Source organism: Cydia splendana, chromosome Z (genome assembly GCF_910591565.1).
Source record: "Cydia splendana chromosome Z, ilCydSple1.2, whole genome shotgun sequence".
NCBI classification, from domain to species: domain Eukaryota; kingdom Metazoa; phylum Arthropoda; class Insecta; order Lepidoptera; family Tortricidae; genus Cydia; species Cydia splendana.
The window spans coordinates 46,541,867-46,562,121 of NC_085987.1; the positions used below are offsets into that span (position 1 = coordinate 46,541,867).

The 20,255-nt window shown below is 40.9% G+C and overlaps 1 protein-coding gene across 1 annotated transcript; it reads left to right on the plus strand.

The window, feature by feature from the left end:
- Positions 1-198: 198 nt before the first annotated feature.
- LOC134804018 (SET and MYND domain-containing protein 4) lies at positions 199-19,600 on the plus strand. The gene is made up of 14 exons (XM_063776872.1): positions 199-348; positions 4,052-4,244; positions 4,452-4,638; positions 5,796-5,975; positions 7,447-7,599; positions 8,707-8,786; positions 9,942-10,063; positions 10,361-10,494; positions 12,173-12,426; positions 13,022-13,160; positions 13,447-13,648; positions 14,376-14,591; positions 15,330-15,480; positions 18,648-19,600. The coding sequence occupies exons 2-14, from the start codon at positions 4,053-4,055 to the stop codon at positions 18,858-18,860; spliced, it is 2,223 nt and encodes a 740-aa protein (XP_063632942.1). The 5' UTR covers positions 199-348; position 4,052; the 3' UTR covers positions 18,861-19,600.
- Positions 19,601-20,255: the final 655 nt, after the last annotated feature.

Genomic DNA, 20,255 nt, shown 5'->3' on the forward strand with positions numbered 1-20,255 from the left:
CCACGCAGTGCAAGTGTCATTATTTTATAGATCATAATTTCATACAAGTTTGACGTTTAAAATAACACTTGCACTGCGTGGGCTATCAAATCCGCTGCAGACTATTCTTGGTCTGACTCTAGTCACTATTACAAAATTCCGTTACTCATATGACGTTTTCTTTTAAATATTTCTTTAAAAAACAAATTGCGACTAAAATAAAATCTTATTTAAAAATAAACCAGTCTAATTATTAAGTGTAAACTAGCGCCATCTACCAATAGAATGGTGTAACATTTTGACAATTCTATAACTGCTTCGAACCAGCAGTTTAATTTTAGCTACAGTGGGGAACCGGCGTTGAATCAGGTACATTACAGGCCAATACTATCTTTATTTAAACTGGAAATTCTAACATACTGTACGATCATTTATAGGTACTTTTTTAATCTTTCATATGTGTGTGGTGTGGTGATCCAAAATCGTGGGTTCAATCAAGCCTCGGTTGTAGAGGTTGTACTCTAGAAAATCGTTCGCGAAAAAAATGCAAAATATCTATATCCATAGTAAACCTATGGGGAACTTGATCTTAGAAATCGGACAGGCTGTAACATCTTATAAAACCAAGTCCCGGGCGCGTCTGTACGCATGTATGTTTGCGATAAACCAAAAACTAGGTGCTGAAAATATGCGGTTTTCACCTCTCAATAGAGTGATTCTTGAGGAAGGTTCAGGTATATAATTTGTTAAGCTTTACCCGCTAGTGATTGGGTCAAAATTATTTTCGTTTAGTCACCAAAAAATGTGACGGAGTGGAGTTTTTTGTATGGGGTGAAATTTATCTTTAAATTTTTCTCAATAGAATTATAATTGTACAGCTAGAAAGATACGCATTGCACTCAATTTTTTATTTATTTGATATAAGACAAAAATAGAAGCGTGACAGAGTGGTCAGAAACAAGTCAAGGAAAAGAATTTTGATCCGATTAATAAATTCAATCAGGATCCTTACCATGTACAGACTAACCCCCTTATTCATAAACGTTTACTAAATTTGACAAGCCGATAATAATCGTTTGTCCCTATCCGATGTATTGGTATGATGAACAGGGACAAACGATTATTATCGGCTTGTCAACTTTAGTAAACTTTTATGAATAAGGGAGTAAGAGGTTACACTAAAACTTAAACTTTAGTTTTAGTGTAGTTACTAAAACAACACTAAAGCCTAAAGTTTTAGTTAAGAGTTTTGTAAGTGAGTGATGCACTCATTATACTCACTGATTATTTATATTTACTTATTTCTGTAGTAGTCAAGTTTATCTTGAGCGTAATCATAATTATTATAATAATCTGTGACGAAATGTAAGTATAATTTCTTTGAGAAAAAAAAAGTTCTATGAACCTAAAACTAAAAATAAACCTCTCTTTTGATATAATATGCGAGGAGATATATAAGCACGCTATTCGAGGAAAATACTAACTTTAAAAACAAATCAAATCCAAATGAAAGCTTTTAAATGTTTATCATCCAAATCATCACTTTAAAAGTCAATTCCATCATCCAACGCGAGAATATTTAAAATTTTTCATCAACTTACTTTGCCACTCTTGTAAAAATGCGACTTTTCCATCAGTTTTTGAAGAATAAAGAGAGTTTTTGCGAGCAGTGTGGTAAGAAGATTCTTTACTTGCTTATTTGAGGATTTTCAGTAAAATGTGTACCATTTACTTTTTTTTAAAGTTCCGAAAAATTATTAGTATTGACGCATTATCACATACGTTTAGTGTAGACCGTCACAAAACGTACACCCCAAATTTGTATGGAAAACCGGGGAAACTTTTTTCTTTGGTATAATAATAATTATTATAATAATTATACCTCATAATTCTGACTCGAAATGACCCAAAGGTTGTTAGTTTTTCTAGATAAAGAAAAAAGTGTAACATTTTTTCTTAAAACGCCCATCTGCATCCATCTACAATCAACATTCATTCCATTTTCTTTATTTTCACTGCCCCATTGTAGTCCACCCTGTATATGTGGCTATCTATACGTGATGTGTGGTTGTGTACATTGTGTACAGTACATGTGATCGGTCTGGAGATGCGGAAGGGATAGAAATAAACTCGTGCGCATTGGGAACGTATCAAACTATATCAAATTGCGTGATACATTCTGTTAGTCGCAGTCAACGCAGCATGTGTGCCTATTATAGTAACAAATTATATAGGGTCATTGCGCTAGTTTTCGTCCACTTGACGAAATTTTAATATGTATAATATAAACCTTCATTGCTCCACAAACTTAATATCTAAACAATTTATATACATACAAATTATATTTCGCAAGTAGCTAATTTAAAATGAAATGTATTATTGTAAAACTGACACTGGACGGTAAACTGACGCAATTACCCTACCTAAACCTTCCTCAAGGATCACTTTAATGATAAGTGAAACCCGCATGAAAATCCGTTCAGTAGTTTTCGAGTTAATCGCGAAGATACAAACACAAACAGACAGTCCCGGTGGGGGACTATGTTTTATAAGGTTTTATAATATGGATAGTGATATGGATGTTGACAGTATAATTTGTACCACACCAGTTTGTAAAGGCTCTGTTTCTCCTTCAAAAACTGACGAGAAAGTTACATTTTATTCACAAGAGTGGTAAAGTGTTTTTCCTCATGTTGGCTGGTGGGATTGACTTTTATGCGCTGATTTGGAATGATAAATCTTTGATAGCGTTCATTTGAAATTTATTATATTATAGGCCAATCAAATTAGATCCAAAAAAGCGTTATGAGGAATTAATTCCCAGCAAGCTAGAAATCATTTTAATACCTTCATTAGGTCCTAAATTCGTATAATCCGATTTTGCTCCATCCCAGGACGTGTAAATAAATGTTTGGGGGCCTTGGGAGATACATTTTACCTTGAATTAACAAAACCACTCGATGTAGAAGGAACCTACCGTCAAAATCAATGTTAAGTACTACCAGCAAGGATGTTGTGAAAAAAAAAGGATTTTGACACGATTTTACAAAAAAAAAGGAATTTCAAAGTGTCGGCCATTTTTTACAATCTTTAACTACGAACTCATATTAAGGTATCTTTCAAATCCTCAGATATCAATTTTTATCATGATTAAAGCAAATTTTCCGTCGGACGTACCGTTTTTGAACTACAAGCAAAAAAGAAAAAAAAATCCACAACTCCCGGAATGGAGCAAACTCGGATTACGCCAATTTAGAACCAAATGAAGGTATTAAGAAGATTTCTAGCTTGCCGGGAATTAATTCTTAAAAAAATCTAATTTGATTGGCGTAATGTTTTACAGGTAACGTTGGTAAACAGATAGACCAAACTCTCGTATAGTCAACTTCCGTCCTTTCGCTCTTAAAACTTACCGAACTAACCTTGGATCTCACGGCACTATACCCAGAATATGTAGGGAACACAACAAGTTATTCAAAGCCTCCCAAGTCGACATCTTATCCATAAGTCAAAGTAGTTTTAAGAATTTCTTGTATAAAAATGCTATAGTGTAGTATAGTATAATAACGCTAGCTACATGTATGCTAATAAGATCTAATTTAACTATAAGTATGTTATATTACTTTATACTTTAGGTCTTAATTAATTAGATATGTACTAAGAATTAACGCATGTCGTGTTTACCTATAATTGGATAGACACTTATTCATGTACTTATGGCTTTTATCTGTAATTTCTGTAGTGTTGTATCTGTTGGTAAACCTTAAATAAATAAATAAATAGATACCGAATAATAACTTTTTCATAATACAATAGTATTGAGGTATGCTTTGTTTAACCTTTTGTCTCTAAAATAATACTTAGTACATAAAAAACACTTCCAAACAAATCTGGGAACGATCACTAGTATATGGGAAAACATAGGTATAGTACGTTTATCGTTATATGAACTATACATGTGATTTAATTTTGCCTCCTAAATTCCGATGTTGTGATGTGCCATTTCCACGCTTTGTCATTGTAAAGTGTGTGCAGAGTTAGCTTGGTCCGATTATGTATGCTTTCATTACAGAATGTCCCGGTGCCCTCAACCAGACGCAGCATACGCAGCGGCATGCTCGGCCCAAACACTATGCAGCGCCGGGCGGGGCTTCCTCCGTGCCTTACTACCAGAGCTGGCCACCATACCGACGCCGGAATGGCTACATGCGCTCGAACCGTTATCTGACGCGGGGAGGCTGCAAGCCTGCAGGGACCATAATGAGGTATGTTTGAGGTATGAGGTAAGAATGGCAAAAACATTGCCAATAAGTAAGTTTAAGTATCAAAATAACCAATGGAGACGGAGTATCAATACCCCTATCTTCAAAGCTAAGGGATCGGTCCAGGAGGGTGAAGACTACCACGGTATAAAGGTCAGGTCATGTAAATTGTGAAAAAAATGACCCTGCTGATGTCCAAAATTGTTACAGTTAATGGAAGCCCTCCGCGAAGTAGTATCCCGCGTCGCCCCCGTCTACCGTGGCAAAGACGCTCGGTTATCAAGAGAACGGAGAAGAGCTGCAGAACTAGAACTAAAGGAACATGATGAAGATGAAGATGCTATAGAGAGAGCTCTGGCTTTGGCCAGTGAGGCTGTCTTGAAAGCACCCACTACTGGTAAGAATTTAGACTGTATTTGACTCCATTCTAACAGTTTGATAGTAAGGTAAAGAGCAACAAGAGAATGAAGACGAGCTGCAGAACTAGATCTGAACGAAGACGATGAAGATGCTATAGAGAGGGAAATAGATCTGAACGAAGACGATCAAGATGCTATAGACGGGGAACTAGATCTGAACGAAGACAATCAAGATGCTATAAACGGGGAACTAGATCTGAAAGAAGATGATCAAGATGCTATAGACGGGGAACTAGATCTGAACGAAGACGATCAAGATGCTATAGACGGGGAACTAGATCTGAACGAAGACGATCAAGATGCTGTAGAGAGGGAACTAGATCTGAACAAAGACGATGAAGATGCTATAGAGAGGGAACTAGATATGAACGAAGACGATGAAGATGCTATAGAGAGGGAACTAGATCTGAACGAAGACGATGAAGATGCTATAGAGAAGGAACTAGATCTGAACGAAGACGATGAAGATGCTATAGAGAGGGAACTAGATATGAACGAAGACGATGAAGATGCTATAGAGAGGGAACTAGATCTGAACGAAGACGATCAAGATGCTATAGAGAGGGAACTAGATCTGAACAAAGACGATGAAGATGCTATAGAGAGGGAACTAGATCTGAACGAAGACGATCAAGATGCTATAGACGGGGAACTAGATCTGAACGAAGACGATCAAGATGCTATAGACGGGGAACTAGATCAGAACGAAGATGATCAAGATGCTATAGAGAGGGAACTAGATCTGAACGAAGACGATGAAGACGCTATAGATAGGGAATTAGCTTTGGCCAGTGAGGCAGTCCTTAAAGCACCGACTACTGGTACCTAAGTATTACAAAGGTTTCTAACATACAATAGATAAACATGCTTCATAATAGTACCTACATTACGATACAAGTTCAAAATGTAGGAAATTCGCAACGAGTGGCAATAAATTGAAAAACGCGAGTATCAAATTACCTTTTAGCACGTGTATAGCAGTTTTATAGTATATTATGGCCCTTACAATTTTTAAATTAGTAAATTTTTACACTTACGCGCTATTACGAGCAAGAGAAGTGAAAAAACGGATTTTTAGAAGATTAAAAGATACTAAGATATCTTCATGTCATTTACAAAATCCTTACAATTTCAGATGACGACGACGAAGCAACCCTAGCTCTGGCCCTCTGGACGCGTAGCGCCGTCCTGCTCGCGCGCCCACGCCGGAAAGGGACGGCTGCCGCACTAGCAGATCTGAGGCTGGCTCTGCGCTCGCGCCTGCCTGCTAAGATGCGCGCGCACTATTATTGGAGGACCGGACACTGCTACAGAGGTACCATAGTGACCTGTTCACTTTAAAAAAAACCGGGCAAGTGCGAGTCGGACTGGCGCACGAAGGGTTCCGTACCATAATGCAAAAAACGGCAAAAAAAAAACGGTCACCCATGCAAGTACTGACCCCGCCCGACGTTGCTTAACTTCGGTCAAAAATCACGTTTGTTGTATGGGAGCCCACTTAAATCTTTATTTTATTCTGTTTTTAGTATTTGTTGTTATAGCGGCAACAGAAATACATCATCTGTGAAAATTTCAACTGTCTAGCTATCACGGTTCGTGAGATACAGCCTGGTGACAGACGGACGGACGGACGGACGGACGGACGGACAGCGGAGTCTTAGTAATAGGGTCCCGTTTTACCCTTTGGGTACGGAATCCTAAAAAACTGCAAATGGATGTACAGGTTAGCCGTTTGGCACACGCATACTAGAGGTCACAACAAAATTTTTGACCCGCAGTTCCTAAAAAAAATTCCCTTAGGAGGGGAGTGCTGAGTCATGGTTTTTTTTGTGCTCGACGCGGTCCCAGTATATGGTCATCTTGAAACTTAACTCATTGTCAATAGAGGTGACAGCAAGGTGTCATCTATTGGGCATTAGCATGTCGAGCACTAGTAGGTTTACCTTAAGTAAATATAAATCTTATATGATAAATTCGATAGTCAGGCGGCTTAGCACGGTCGCGTTTTTATCCCTTGTCACCATGCCTGTCACGTTCTAACAAGTATGTAAGTGCGAAAGGGACGCGTATAGTGATAGTCGATAAAAATGGAACCGTGCTGAGCCCGCTGCCCGTCTGTTATCTCTACACGTTTAAACCGCTGAATTGATTTAGATGAAACTTAGTATGAAGAAAGTTTGAGGCCCAGGTCCAAAGATGTGTTTTTACATTTATCGCCTTAATTACAAAAGCGTAAGGTGCAAAAGTTTGACATGTTTTTGACGTCAACTGTACCTACTAAAAGAAGACAATTTTTTTAAGACCTATGTTCGTGATTTTTTTCTATCGAGCGAAAGCCATAAACGCAGGATTCGAATCGATGAAGTCCCGGGAAAGGCCTCAAGAAAGTTAACATTTGGCAGTTAAAAAGCGCTAGAGTTTGACCATGATAAGTCAGCAACGATTTTGATAGCACATGCAGTGCAAGTGTTATTTTAAACGCCAAACTTCTATGAAATTATGACGTATAAATAACACTTGCACTGCGTATGCTGTCAAAATCGTTGCAGACTTCTCTTGGTCTAACTCTCCATCTTTTAGAACACTTTTCTCTACCTACTGCATCTTAACAGCCCGGCCACGACATTGCGCGACCGGCAGCGGCGGCGGCAACCATACGTTGGAGCGAGACACCGCGATCGGAACTTTCGTTCCCACCTATGGTTGCCGACGCCGCCGCCACCGGTCGCGCAATGTCGTGGCCGTGACGTAATACACAATAAAAAGGTACACAATTATTATCACAGATTGTGGTGAGCCCACTCGCGCGAAGGTGTCCTACGAGTTGGCGCTGCGTCTGCTCCGGGCCGATGACAACACGTCGAGGGAGCGGCTCCAGAAGGACCTGGCTTCGTTGGATTTTAGCCAGCAGGCGCCTGAACCCGCTGAGAAAGTGCTAGGTATAGATTTGAACACAACACAACTTAACTACAAGATGGAGCATGTAAGAAAATTCGCGATCTCCACATATGTACACAATACCTTAAAAGGGGCCCACTGATTAACAGTCCACCGGACGGTATCGGCCTGTCAGTTAGAACCAAATTTGGACAGGTCCGAACAACTGACACGCCGATACCGTCCGGCGGACTGTTAATCAGTGGGCCCCTTTAAGGTCGTGTCCACATTTAGGTACTTACGTACGACCTGTACTCGTGAATATTAAAAACCGACCAAGTGCGAGTCGTACTCGCGCACGAAGGGTTCCGTACCACCTACGCAAAAAACGGCAAAAAAATCACGTTTGATGTATGGGAGCCCCACTTAGATATTTATTATATTCTGTTTTTAGTATTTGTTGTTATAGTGGCAACAGAAATACATCATCTGTGAAAATTTCAACTGCCTAGCTATCACGGTTCATGAGATACAGCCTGGTGACAGACAGACGGACAGACGGATAGACGGACAGACGGACAGACGGACAGACGGACAGACGGACAGACGGACAGACGGACAGACGGACAGACGGACAGACGGACAGACGGACAGACGGACAGACGGACAGACGGACAGACGGACAGACGGACAGACGGACAGACGGACAGACGGACAGACGGACAGACGGACAGACGGACAGACGGACAGACGGACAGACGGACAGACGGACAGACGGACAGACGGACAGACGGACAGACGGACAGACGGACAGACGGACAGACGGACAGACGGACAGACGGACAGACGGACAGACGGACAGACGGACAGACGGACAGACGGACAGACGGACAGCGGAGTCTTAGTAATAGGGTCCCGTTTTTACCCTTTGGGTACGGAACCTTAAAAACCAATATCTCCAATATCCATGCCAATATTGCCAATATTGGTCTAAGAATAATTATTTAATTTGAGTCCTAGTTAAGTGTTTGCTAAACTAGTCCCAATATGTCAACGACCCGTTTATCCCATCTATGTATTGTTTTGAAGGTGGTTACTGGTAACTATTGGGACTGTGTCCGCCTGTCCGGCACTTGACAAGAAATAAACCCAGATTTTCGCATTTTCAGAAATCAGTGTCGCGGGAGGCTGTAAACCTAACATGCCTGCACTATCAAAACATATTAAGATTGTGGAAGAAGAAGGAAAGGTAGCATTGATCATGTTCTATAATACTACTCCTTATAAAACAACTAATAACGACCCGCCCGGCTTCGCACGGGTTACACAAAATCTTAAAATTATATACCTTCTTCAATAATCACTCTATTGATAGTTGAAAACCGCATGAAAATCCGTTCTGTAGTATTTGTGTTCATCGCAAACATACATACACACAAACAGACAGACGCAGCGGGGGACTTTGTTTTATGAAGTGTAGTGAAGTCCCCCGCCGTGTCTTTCTGTATGTATGTTCGCGATAAACTTAATAAAACCGGGCAAGTGCGAGTCGGACTCGCGCACGAAGGGTTCCGTACCATAATGCAAAAAAAAACGAAAAAAAAAGCAAAAAAAAAAGCGGTCACCCATCCAAGTACTGACCACTCCCGACGTTGCTTAACTTTGGTAAAAAATCACGTTTGTTGTATGGGAGCCCCATTTAAATCTTTATTTTATTCTGTTTTTAGTATTTGTTGTTATAGCGGCAACAGAAATACATCATCTGTGAAAATTTCAACTGTCTAGCTATCACGGTTCGTGAGATACAGCCTGGTGACAGACAGACGGACGGACGGACGGACGGACGGACGGACAGCGAAGTCTTAGTAATAGGGTCCCGTTTTACCCTTTGGGTACGGAACCCTAAAAACTACTGAACGGACTTTCATGCGGTTTTCATCTATCAGAAGGGTTCTTGAGGAAGGTTTAGGTGTAAGTATAAAATGTTATGGTTTCCTGTAACCCGTGCGAAGTCGGGGCGGTTCGCTAGTATATTCTATAATTAAATTCGATGTCGGTTTTCTATTAAGCCTATAGTAGACATAGGTCTTCACAGACTACTATCATCATCATCATTATCACCATATCGGCACTGCTGAGCATAGGCCTCTCTTCTAGTACGCCACTTGTGCCAGTGCAGAGCTAATCTCATCCAGAAGTGATCCGCAATCTTCTAAATGTCGTCCACCTAACGAGCCACGGACTCCATACGCTTCTTCAAAAGCGGCCACCATTCCGTTATCAGCTCCATCACTCTGCCTGCTATAGAGTCAAATATAACAATCCTATCCAATACGATGGAAATTGTTTGAACATCGGCTATAAAACTTTTGTTTATAATTCTGACTATTATCAATTTTGACAGGGTCGTTTCGCAGCAGCACGAGCGCCCCTCCACCCAGGCGACATTGTCTTGGCCGAGAGTCCGTACGCAGCATGCCTGCTGCCTGACCATCTCGGAACACACTGTCTACACTGCTTCACCAGGTAAAGTTAATAAAAAAAAATTAAGTACTTTTTTTAGCCTATAGGAGTGTCCCATTGCTAGGCAAAGGCCTCTTTCCCGCCATTTGGTCCTATCCGATGCACACTCCTGCCACTCTTTACAAAATGTGTCAAGGTCGTCCCGCCATCTCCGTTTTGGTCTTCTTGTGCCCCGTGATCCGTCTTGTGGGAGCCAGTCTGTACTTAACTAAACTTTTTTTATTATGAATTCTGGAGAATGTGTATTTATTAGAACTCCGCGACAGTTACGAGTACATAGGACATACTATAAACTTACAGGTTATCGCTCTGCTCAGAAGAGGCACCAGTGTGGTGCCCGCGCTGCGCAGGCGTGGCTTTCTGCTCGTTAAGTTGCCGGGAGAAAGGCATGGTATACCACCAACATGAATGCAGTTTCCAAGACTTGTTTATCGGTAAGTCTTCGTCTCAAACTAGGAAGCCGATAGGTAGACCCATGGACTCAGGCGCATTTTGCCGTACTTTTAGGAGATTGGAAATCTGTAACACAAGACATAGTGGTAAACGAAGTGGGAGGTCTTTGACGAGCAGTTTAAAATTATAAATCAATTAAATTCAATTAAAGTATTAAATAAAATATAAAAAACACAAATCATTTTACTTGACATATTGCCAAAACGATTTGACTTGCTCAACCCAGTAATTTTGAATTGGATAGTCGAATACCTTTGAGTAAATGAGAGGAGAGAGTGACAAAAGAACAAAAGGGTCGTACCTAGCAATGCACCGAGGAGAAGTTTCTTAAGTTGCGAAACTTCTATGAAGAATATTCTCTGGAACTTAAATTTAATAAACAATCTAATCGTGTCAAGACCGACGTAGACACATGCCATTTTAAATATTTCGCCTGCCCCCTTTATAGCGGAAGGTGCTGGGGGTGGGATACGGCGTTGCGTGAACAAGAGATTTCCTTTGGCAGGATTGGTCCTTACGACCCAAGGATGGATTTAAGAAGTGGAGCCACCGAGATTTTTGATGTAAATTTTTAGGGGGGGGGACTCTCAACTTGATCTTGATATCTATGTCGTTTAAGCTACTAGGCCAAGTTAGGTATCGTTTTCGTATAAATCGGGGAAGCCGAATTCATTTATGATATCATGATGACACCATTCCGAAGTAAAAACACCTAAAATATGAAAAAAATACTTTTTATTTAATTCCTCTTCACGCCTAAACCGCTAAACCAATTTAGTTAAAATTTGGTACAGAGATAGTTTCAGTCCCAGGGAATACCATAGCATACTTTTAATCTCGAAAATCATCCCTTAAGGGTGTGAAAAGGGAGGTGGAAATTAGTATGGGGATCCAATAACCGCTGGTCCAATTTAGATAAAATATGATATACCTAGAGATATTTTGAGTCCCGGGGAAGAACATAGGATACTTTTTATTAAAAAAAAAACTCTCAAAAGTGAAAAGGAAGGTGTAAGATTGTATGGGAAATCAATAACGGATGAACCGATTTAGATGAAATCTTTGATTTAGTTGAAAATGATACTAAACTTGACATAGAACCTACACTAAAAAAATATTAACCTCAGACGTCACCGACCCTTAAAACCTCCCACCCCCCACCTGCATCAAAAATCTGGGTGGCTCCACTTCTTAAATACATTTTAGGAACACAAAGATTGATTCTACCAAAGGAAATCTCTTATTCAGTGAACGCCGTATTTGACCTTTTTATGGCTTGAGCACACTCCACTATTACTGTTACGTGGCGTGTACTTAATATTATATATTACACAAAACGTTAAAGTTCTCATGGGAACATTCTCACAGAGAACTTTCTAAGTTTCTTTCATGTAATTTCTCTGAAATTTCCGAGAACATTTCTGCAATTTGTACATTGCTAGTCGTACCAGCCTAATTTTCTTCGTTAGTAGTCTGTAGTGGTCGTGTTCATATGAATGAAGAGTTATAATCAGCTCTTTTCTATCTTTTATCGCACATCCTTTACAAGGGGACTGTTTTATATGAAGTAGCCGGTGTTCAATTTGAGCGATTTTTGGTATTTACCTCATTGATTTCATCACTTTTCCTGTATTTAACTTGAGATCATAACAATTTCAGGCTCCGGCATGTCAATCCTCAGTCACATCGCCCTCCGCATGGTCACGCAGCTCGGCCTCTCGGGCACCCTTGACGTCTATACACGTCATGTCTCCGGCGACGTCCCTTTAGCTCACGACGACATAGACGGAAAGAAATCCAAGATGAAATCGAGAAAGGAACGGCTGAATAGGAGCAAGAAGGGTTTGAAGATGGTTGAGGAAGAAAAGGAAAAATGTGAAAATGAGGAGAATTCAGATTTGAAGACGGCACAGGTAATTTACTGATGAACAATATTAATTAATTAAAGCCCGGTGCTTTTGACACCCTTGGAGTCTTTTACACGTCAGGCCGGCGTTCATTTAGCCCCCTTCTTCTTCCTTCTTCCTCGCTTTATCCCGGCATTTTGCCACGGCTCATGGGAGCCTGATGGGGTCTGCTTGACAAGTAATCCAGCCAGCTGACCTTCCATTCAACCCAGAGGGGAAACTAGGCCTATCTGGGATTAGTCCGGTTTCCTCACGATGTTTTCCTTCATCGAAAAGCGACTGGCAAATATCAAATGATATTTCGTACATCATTTCCGAAAAACTCATCGGCACGAGCCGGGGTTTGAACCCGCGACCTCTCCTACAGTTCCTACTGACAAAGATTGTTGTGCAGTTGTTGTTAAGTCCCCACACAAAATTCCACCCCTTTAAGGGATGATTTCTGGGATAAAAACTATTCTGTCCTTCCTCGGGACTCAAACAATCTCTATACCAAATTTCATCTAAATCGGTTCAGCGGCTTAAGCGTGAAGAGGTAACAGACAGATAGACAGACAGACTTCCTTTTATAATATTAAATAGTATCGATTTATTTCCGCAGATATATTCCCTCTGTACACACTCTGAGCAGCGCACCGGAGAGGACTACGTGAAGAGAATGGTTGTTGCTGTTTTTCTTACTGAATGCCTGGTGAAGAGCGGGTTCTTCAACTCAGTGTCCGCTGACGAGATGGAAAATGGTAACACAAGCTACTAAATATCTGTCTCTCCAAAATTTAATTTCATTTTCAGAGAATAGAAGTACATAACTCAGTTCAATAGAAAACTCTGATGTCCAGTTTCTGAGGACCTCGGCTGCTCAAATATATCTAATGGACGACTTTATTCTGGTCAAATGTTATGAATATATTATTATTGTAAATATGTCTGTCTAAAAAACCTAACTAAACACTGACTGTTTGTTGTTAACTAAACTCACTTGTAACCATTGTTACCAATAAACTTTCATTTTCATTTATTCCACAGCGCGCTGGTCAGTGACAGCCGTGATCATACGCAACCTCCAACTGCTCCAATTCAACGCGCACGAAGTGTTTGAAACATTGCGCAGCGGAGACGGGAAGGGGGAGGGACATCTCTTCAGAGGCGCGCGCGCACAGCACATCGCCGTCGCTATATATCCTACTGGGGCGCTGTTTAATCACGACTGCTTCCCTGCAGTTGCTAGGTATTCTTTCTGTTTCTATTCCATAACCCACACAGACAAAACATCCTCCAGACTTAGCATGGTCGCGCTACCCCCTCTGCCACGCATACGGTAATTTTACTCCATGTTCGAGTCGAAAGTGTCTTTGTGTGACGTCCGTGTCTTTGAACGGACCAATCACGGCACGGGACTTCGCTCACCTCGTCCCGCGCACCTCCGCATTTTTGGCATCATCGGTTGCATGAAATAATTGCTCTAAACTCGGTCTAGAGGATTCCTAGTCTATGCTATTCCATAACCCATGACCACGTCGTGTTTTCTTTTATTATCTCTTTTGAACTCGATTTCTTCAAATTTCACTTACTCATACTCAATATATTTTATTCCTTCCCTCATTGCATTGTTTGTAATTTCACTAGGAAACAGGTCAAATTAAAATTAACCTAACTTTAAGACCTGTAACTAACCCTTTTTCTGCAAATAAATATGATTATGATTAAAAATAAATTAAATATCAAAACCTACACAATGCGCACCTGAAATACCGAAATGTAGGTATAGTCCCGCCGGCCGCATATTCGGCGGCCGGAAACCGGATATTCGGCCGATGAGCAGGCCGGATATCCGGTATGCGGCCAAACAGCTATCCGTTGCATCTCTAATCTTTCCATTCAACTTCCTACATGCCATCTCTGCCTTTTCCATTTTCTACCCGTCTTTCACTTCTTACTCAAAATCTACACTTCAGGTACTTCATCGGCCGCCGCCTCATCCTAGCCTGCACTCGGTCCCTACCCCCGGGGGCCACAGTCCCCGAGTGCTACGGCCCCGCAGCCGCGCTGCGCGACGTGACGTCACGGCGGCGCACGCTCGCGGCGCGGTACTGGTTCACGTGCGCGTGCGACGCGTGCGAGCGGCCAAGCGCGTGGCCCACTATGCAGGAGAGCGGGGACCCTCCGCTAAGGTATGCCATTTGTTGCTGACCATGCAATTACAATTGCGATAACAATTATATTTTCTAAATTTTCTAATACATGAACATATACACCATTCGAAATTACATTTAAGTGCAATCATATTTACAAATCCCTTTAAAATTACGTTTTCATTTGCAATTATAAGTTACGTGAGTTCGTAAATGTTGTATGTGTATTATTAGGTATTTTTATTTCTCAACTTCTATCACTCACTATATATTTACAGTGATTCAGATGATAGCCGTCGTGGTCGTAGTTATGCCACTTTACTTTAAAGTTTACACTGATACCCGAGCAAGCGAAAGATGCATTACGTACTTAAATGTTCAAGCTAAGCATGTTAAAACGAGAGCGTGACTTCTCATTGCATGGGAGCGGTTTTTTGGCGGCGGGTTCGTTTGACTCGTCATAAGAGTATGCTTGTTGGTCAGGCATACTAGTATACACACACTACCTACCTACCTACAGTCACAGAATAAATAATAACTAGTACTAGCAAGTACAGGTACAGAAGGTTCACACTAACGAAACGCATCTATTACGACAGATATGACCGCAAAGTGACGTAAGCACGAGCAGGCCACCATCCCGTAGCGGTGCGCGGCAACCACTACTGCTAGACACCAAAATTGGTGCGGGCCGCATGCACTTGTAGCGACGCGATGATATCGCGGAGTGAGCCACGTCTGCTACAGTGCCTTACAAAAGTTAAATTAATATTGCAGATGCCCAACGCCAGAGTGCTCCGGCATGCTATCAGGATCACGCCAGACGGTTAAGCAGGGCGCCCGTTGCTCGGCCTGTGGCGTCACTTTTGACGCCATGACGCTTGAGAGGCGAATAGACGTTATTGAAGATTGTCATAAGCTGTTTCAGGTAATGATTAAGTACATTACTACATCTTATAAAACAAAGTACCCCACCGCGTCTGTCTGTTTGTGTAGGTATATGCTGGTTCGCGATAAATTCAAGAGCTACCTACGGAACGGATTTTCATGCAGGATTCACCTATCCATAGAGTGATACTCATAGAGTGATAGTGGTAGTGAAGAACCGACAACCGCTGGGGTAAACGCGTTCTTGAGTGGAGACCGCGACTCGGCAAACGTAGTGTAGGACGCCCCCCGACCAGGTGGGTTGACGATCTGCAAAAGATTGCAGGCAGATGCTGGATGCGGCAAGCTGAGGACAGGGCGCTATGGCGCTCTTTAGGGGAGGGCTATGTCCAGCAGTGGACTACTATAGCCTGATGATGATGATGATGATGATGATGATGAGAGTGATACTTGCGGAAGGTTTAAGTGTATTATTTGTTACCCATGCAAAACCGGGGCGGGTCGCTAGTACGGATTACACAAAATCTTAACAAACTACACACCTAAATTTTCCTCAAGAATCACACTATTGGTAGGAGAAAACCGCATGAAAATCCGTTCAGTAATTTTTGAGTTCATCGCGAACATACATAGGGTAACTACTATAGTTATTGGCCAATATAAGAAGTGGCCAATTACTATATACTTGCCAATAACTATTGCAGTCACCCTACATACAGACAGACGCGGCGGGGGACTTTATTTTTTTACTAGCGTCCCGCCCCGGCTTTGCACGGGTATTAGTTCAATCAATTCACACAACCCCTTAACAAGTTACACATTAAAACCTTCGTCAAGAATCACTCTACTCATACGCATGAAAATTCGTTCAGTGGTTTTTGAGTTTATCGCGAACATACAGACAGACGCTGCGGGAGACTTCGTTTTATAATATGTAGTGATCAAAATATACAGTGTGGAAAAATAAGTCAGACCCTGGAGGGAAACTACCTTAAATCCTTAAGTTGGCTCATTTTACTTAAAGGAGACATTCCTTTATTTTTTAAAAGAAACAACACTGCATTCAAAGATTTTCTAAAACTCGCTTGCCTCGCCCGGGACTCCAACCGACTAAAAATTCCAAAAAATAAACACTCGCAATTTTATTCTACTAGTCGATACAGTTAATGTTAATGATTTCTCCAAGAAGCATTAGGTCTTACACTCGTATCTGTCGTACAAAATATCCATAAAATCTAATATTTAGTACTCAAGATTTTTTAGACAAGTCAAATTGAAGAAAAATAGAAAAATCTTTGAAAGCAGTTCTGTTTATTTTTAAAAATAAAGGCATGTGTCCCGTAAGTAATATGAGCCAACTTAGATTTAACCTTTTGGACTCCAATGACCGATATATCCGCACCGCAGGTTCAACGCCACAGACCGATTAATCGGTCACAGACCACAGAGCAACATAGACCTACGTGCATATGCATAAAGTTCAATTTGAGTTTTGACACTTTGGTGACGTGGCTTCCGAGTGACAGCTTTTGTGTTTGACACGGCGTCGAAAAGGTTAAGGTAGTTGCCCTCCAGGGCCCGGCTTAGTTCTCCACACTGTGTAATAAAGTAAGTAAATGAACTGGCGGCCTAGCCAGGCCTCCGTCACACGCTCAAGGCCACGCGCTATATGCCTACCGCTCGGCGTATCGTCGACGATACAACCGACAGAGGGCCGCCGAACGCCCGCCTCAGCGCTCGCACCGCATTGCACCGCGCGTTTCCCGCACTTATGCTTCGAAATGCCGAAACCACGTAATTATTGTGCAGTAGATGGGTGAAAAAGTCAAAAAAACAACGGAAAAAGCCTATAATAAAGATTCATCTTTTTATGGCGGGCTAAAGGTCCCACCTGAAACGTTTAATAATTATATTGAAGGGTTAGAAAAAGTATTTTTAAATATTTTTGACGACGTAATAATTAATCGGCCGGTAGCACCGTATTACAACTTTTAAAAACCGTTGCTTTGCTCCTGAATATTTATTAAAATTATTTACGCAATTTAGGATATTTTCAACTATAAAATTTTAATAACAGAGAATTCCGAGAAGGGAAAAAATTATAAATCATTATATTAAAACTAAAACATATTTGATTCGCAACATTCGTTTTATTACAATAATCATCATAGGTAGGGTAGCTACAATCCTAGCGCATTCTTACGAGGACGCGTTGGCACGTGACTCGCACGGCGGGCAACACAATCTCGACTCTTTGTGCGCGTACTTATGGTACATTTCTTCTTGTCCTGAGCAGCAGGTATTATTATTAAGGTTTTGTAAGGTATTATAGCGTAGGTATTTTTGCTTTTGTTTGGGAATGAAGTATCTGTTACGTAGTAACTATTTATTAATCTGTGGCCTAGCCAAGGTGACGATCGCTTGCGCTTCGCCATCTTTTCACCATCGAATCGCTTTGTGTCTCTCTATCACTCTTCCATGTATGTATGTATGTATCATGGGACGCAACGCTTGTAATTTAAGATCTTATATTACGATTTCATTAATTCATTCATTCATATTAGTGTGACAGTGACAGTTGCGTTTCGTTCGCTACGGAGCGTTAGCGATTGGCCTGTTGTCTACGAGGCCAGGAACCAAATGTTTGCTGTTATCATAAGACTAGGGTAATTGGCCCGTAACTGGCCACTTTTAGTAACTGGCCGCCCTAAACTAAAAATGAATTCTATTCACCTATACTTAAATAGAATTCATTTTAGTATAAGGTGGCTAGGTATTGAAAGTTGGCCAGTTATTGAAACCTTATAGCTCCTCTACACGTTGGGCCAACGCCGGCCACTCCAAGGGACGCAGCCATGCGGTAGAATGAGAATGAGATAGCAATATCACTTGCTCCCTCTAACGCATAAATGCGTCCCTTGGAGTGGCCGGCGTTGGCCCAACGTGTAGAGGAGCCATTATACTAAAATCACAGACCACCTCAACTACTAGACGGAACTTATAAGTCAATCGAGGTCGCCACATACTCGTATATGCTCTGCCATAGGTACAAATTTAGTCTGGCAGAGCGACCGCTTATTTCAGTTGCGCCCAGAATTAGGACCACTACTCGAGTATTTTAAAAATATTTATAGTTATTAATTATAGTATAAAAGTCGCCAGTTACTGGCAAATTACCTTACCTAAATTTAGTATGTATTTTAACAGGAAGGAGCCAGACTTATGGATGAGCAGCTAGTAGACGAAGCGAAATCCGTGCTCTGCGGAGCCCTGGAGCGTTACCATGACACCGCGGCGGCGCCCCGCCGAGCCGCCTATCTCGCTCACGAGGCCTTGAGGGCCCTACTCACTTCTGTTGGCAACTCTCACCTCGTCAAAGTAAAAGAGGGTGAGGCAGACGTAGAAGCGAGCCAGAAATAGATTTGGAGGAAGAGAAGTTGGCTTCCACGAGGCTTAAGTATACATTAAAAAGTGATAATGACAAGAAACAAGCAGAGTAGACCAGCAACTGGTTTTGACGATGGAAGCAAGCATGGAATAAGTGGAATTTCAATTGATAAGTGAGACAGATATAGTAAGTACGCATCGCACTTTTTGATAAAGTTAGACCAAGAAAAGTCTGCAGCGATTTTGATAGCCCACGCAGTGCAGTGAAATGACACTTGCACGACGTTAGAGTGAGACAGATATAGTTAGAAATTAAGAATGCATCGCGCTCTTCTAGATGTAGTCGAATTTTGATTTTTTTCCTTACTTTTGTGCCTTAGGTACTCAGCTATTAACCTTTTCGACGCCGTGTCAAACACAAAAGCTGTCACGCGGACGCCACGTCACCGAAGTGTCAAAACTGAAATTGAACTTTATGCATATGCACGTAGGCCTATGTTGCTCTGTGGTCTCTGACCGATTAATCGGTCTTTGGCGTTAAACCTGCAGTGCGGATATATCGGTCATTGGCGTCCAAAAGGTTAAATTAAAAATGTTAAAAACCAATGTTTGTCAGTGGCATCGTAGCTCAAACGGATGAACTGATTTAAATGCGGTTTTTTTTTAATGTTTGTAAGCTAAATTTCCTTGCGGTGGTTACAACCTATGTCTGATAAAAATCGATGCGGCACTTTATGACATTTTTGAATAAAAAGTTTTTAAGACGGTTTTTGAAATTTTTATTAATGTTTTTGATATTGTTATGTCCGGTACGTTGACTTTAATGCAAGTATATTGCTTTGTACTCTAGTTTTCTAGTATATATGATTAGTCGCCTATTAGTCTCATTAAACCTATGTTATTGTTAAAACCATAATCATTTAACAATTAATAATACAGACCTAAAAACTAAGAAATAAATAAGCAATCAATTATAAAACAATAAAATACAATATCGTACATACAATTTCATTGTTATTGTTATCATGTTATATTCGTATTGTTAACTTGATTATGATTTTTTATGTTACGTAGTAAAATCTTAGTAAAATAAAAGACAATTATGTGTTAGTGGGCTTTTACTCGTAAAATTTCGACGTCGACATACTAGATTAAGTTTAATTAAATACAAAATTACATATAACGGTAACATAAGAAAACGCACCTTTGAACGTTTTACGTCATAAACAGAAACGTCACCGCAGAATAAATTAATAGAGTCTGCGCGGAAAGAGAAGAGTCATGAAATGTATGGGACCCGATACATTCTACTATGCTCTTCTCTAGTACTACTACTACTACTACTACTACTACTACTACTATTACTACTACTACGACGACAGATATGACCGCAAGCACAGAATAAATAATAGTACTAGGTACAGAAAA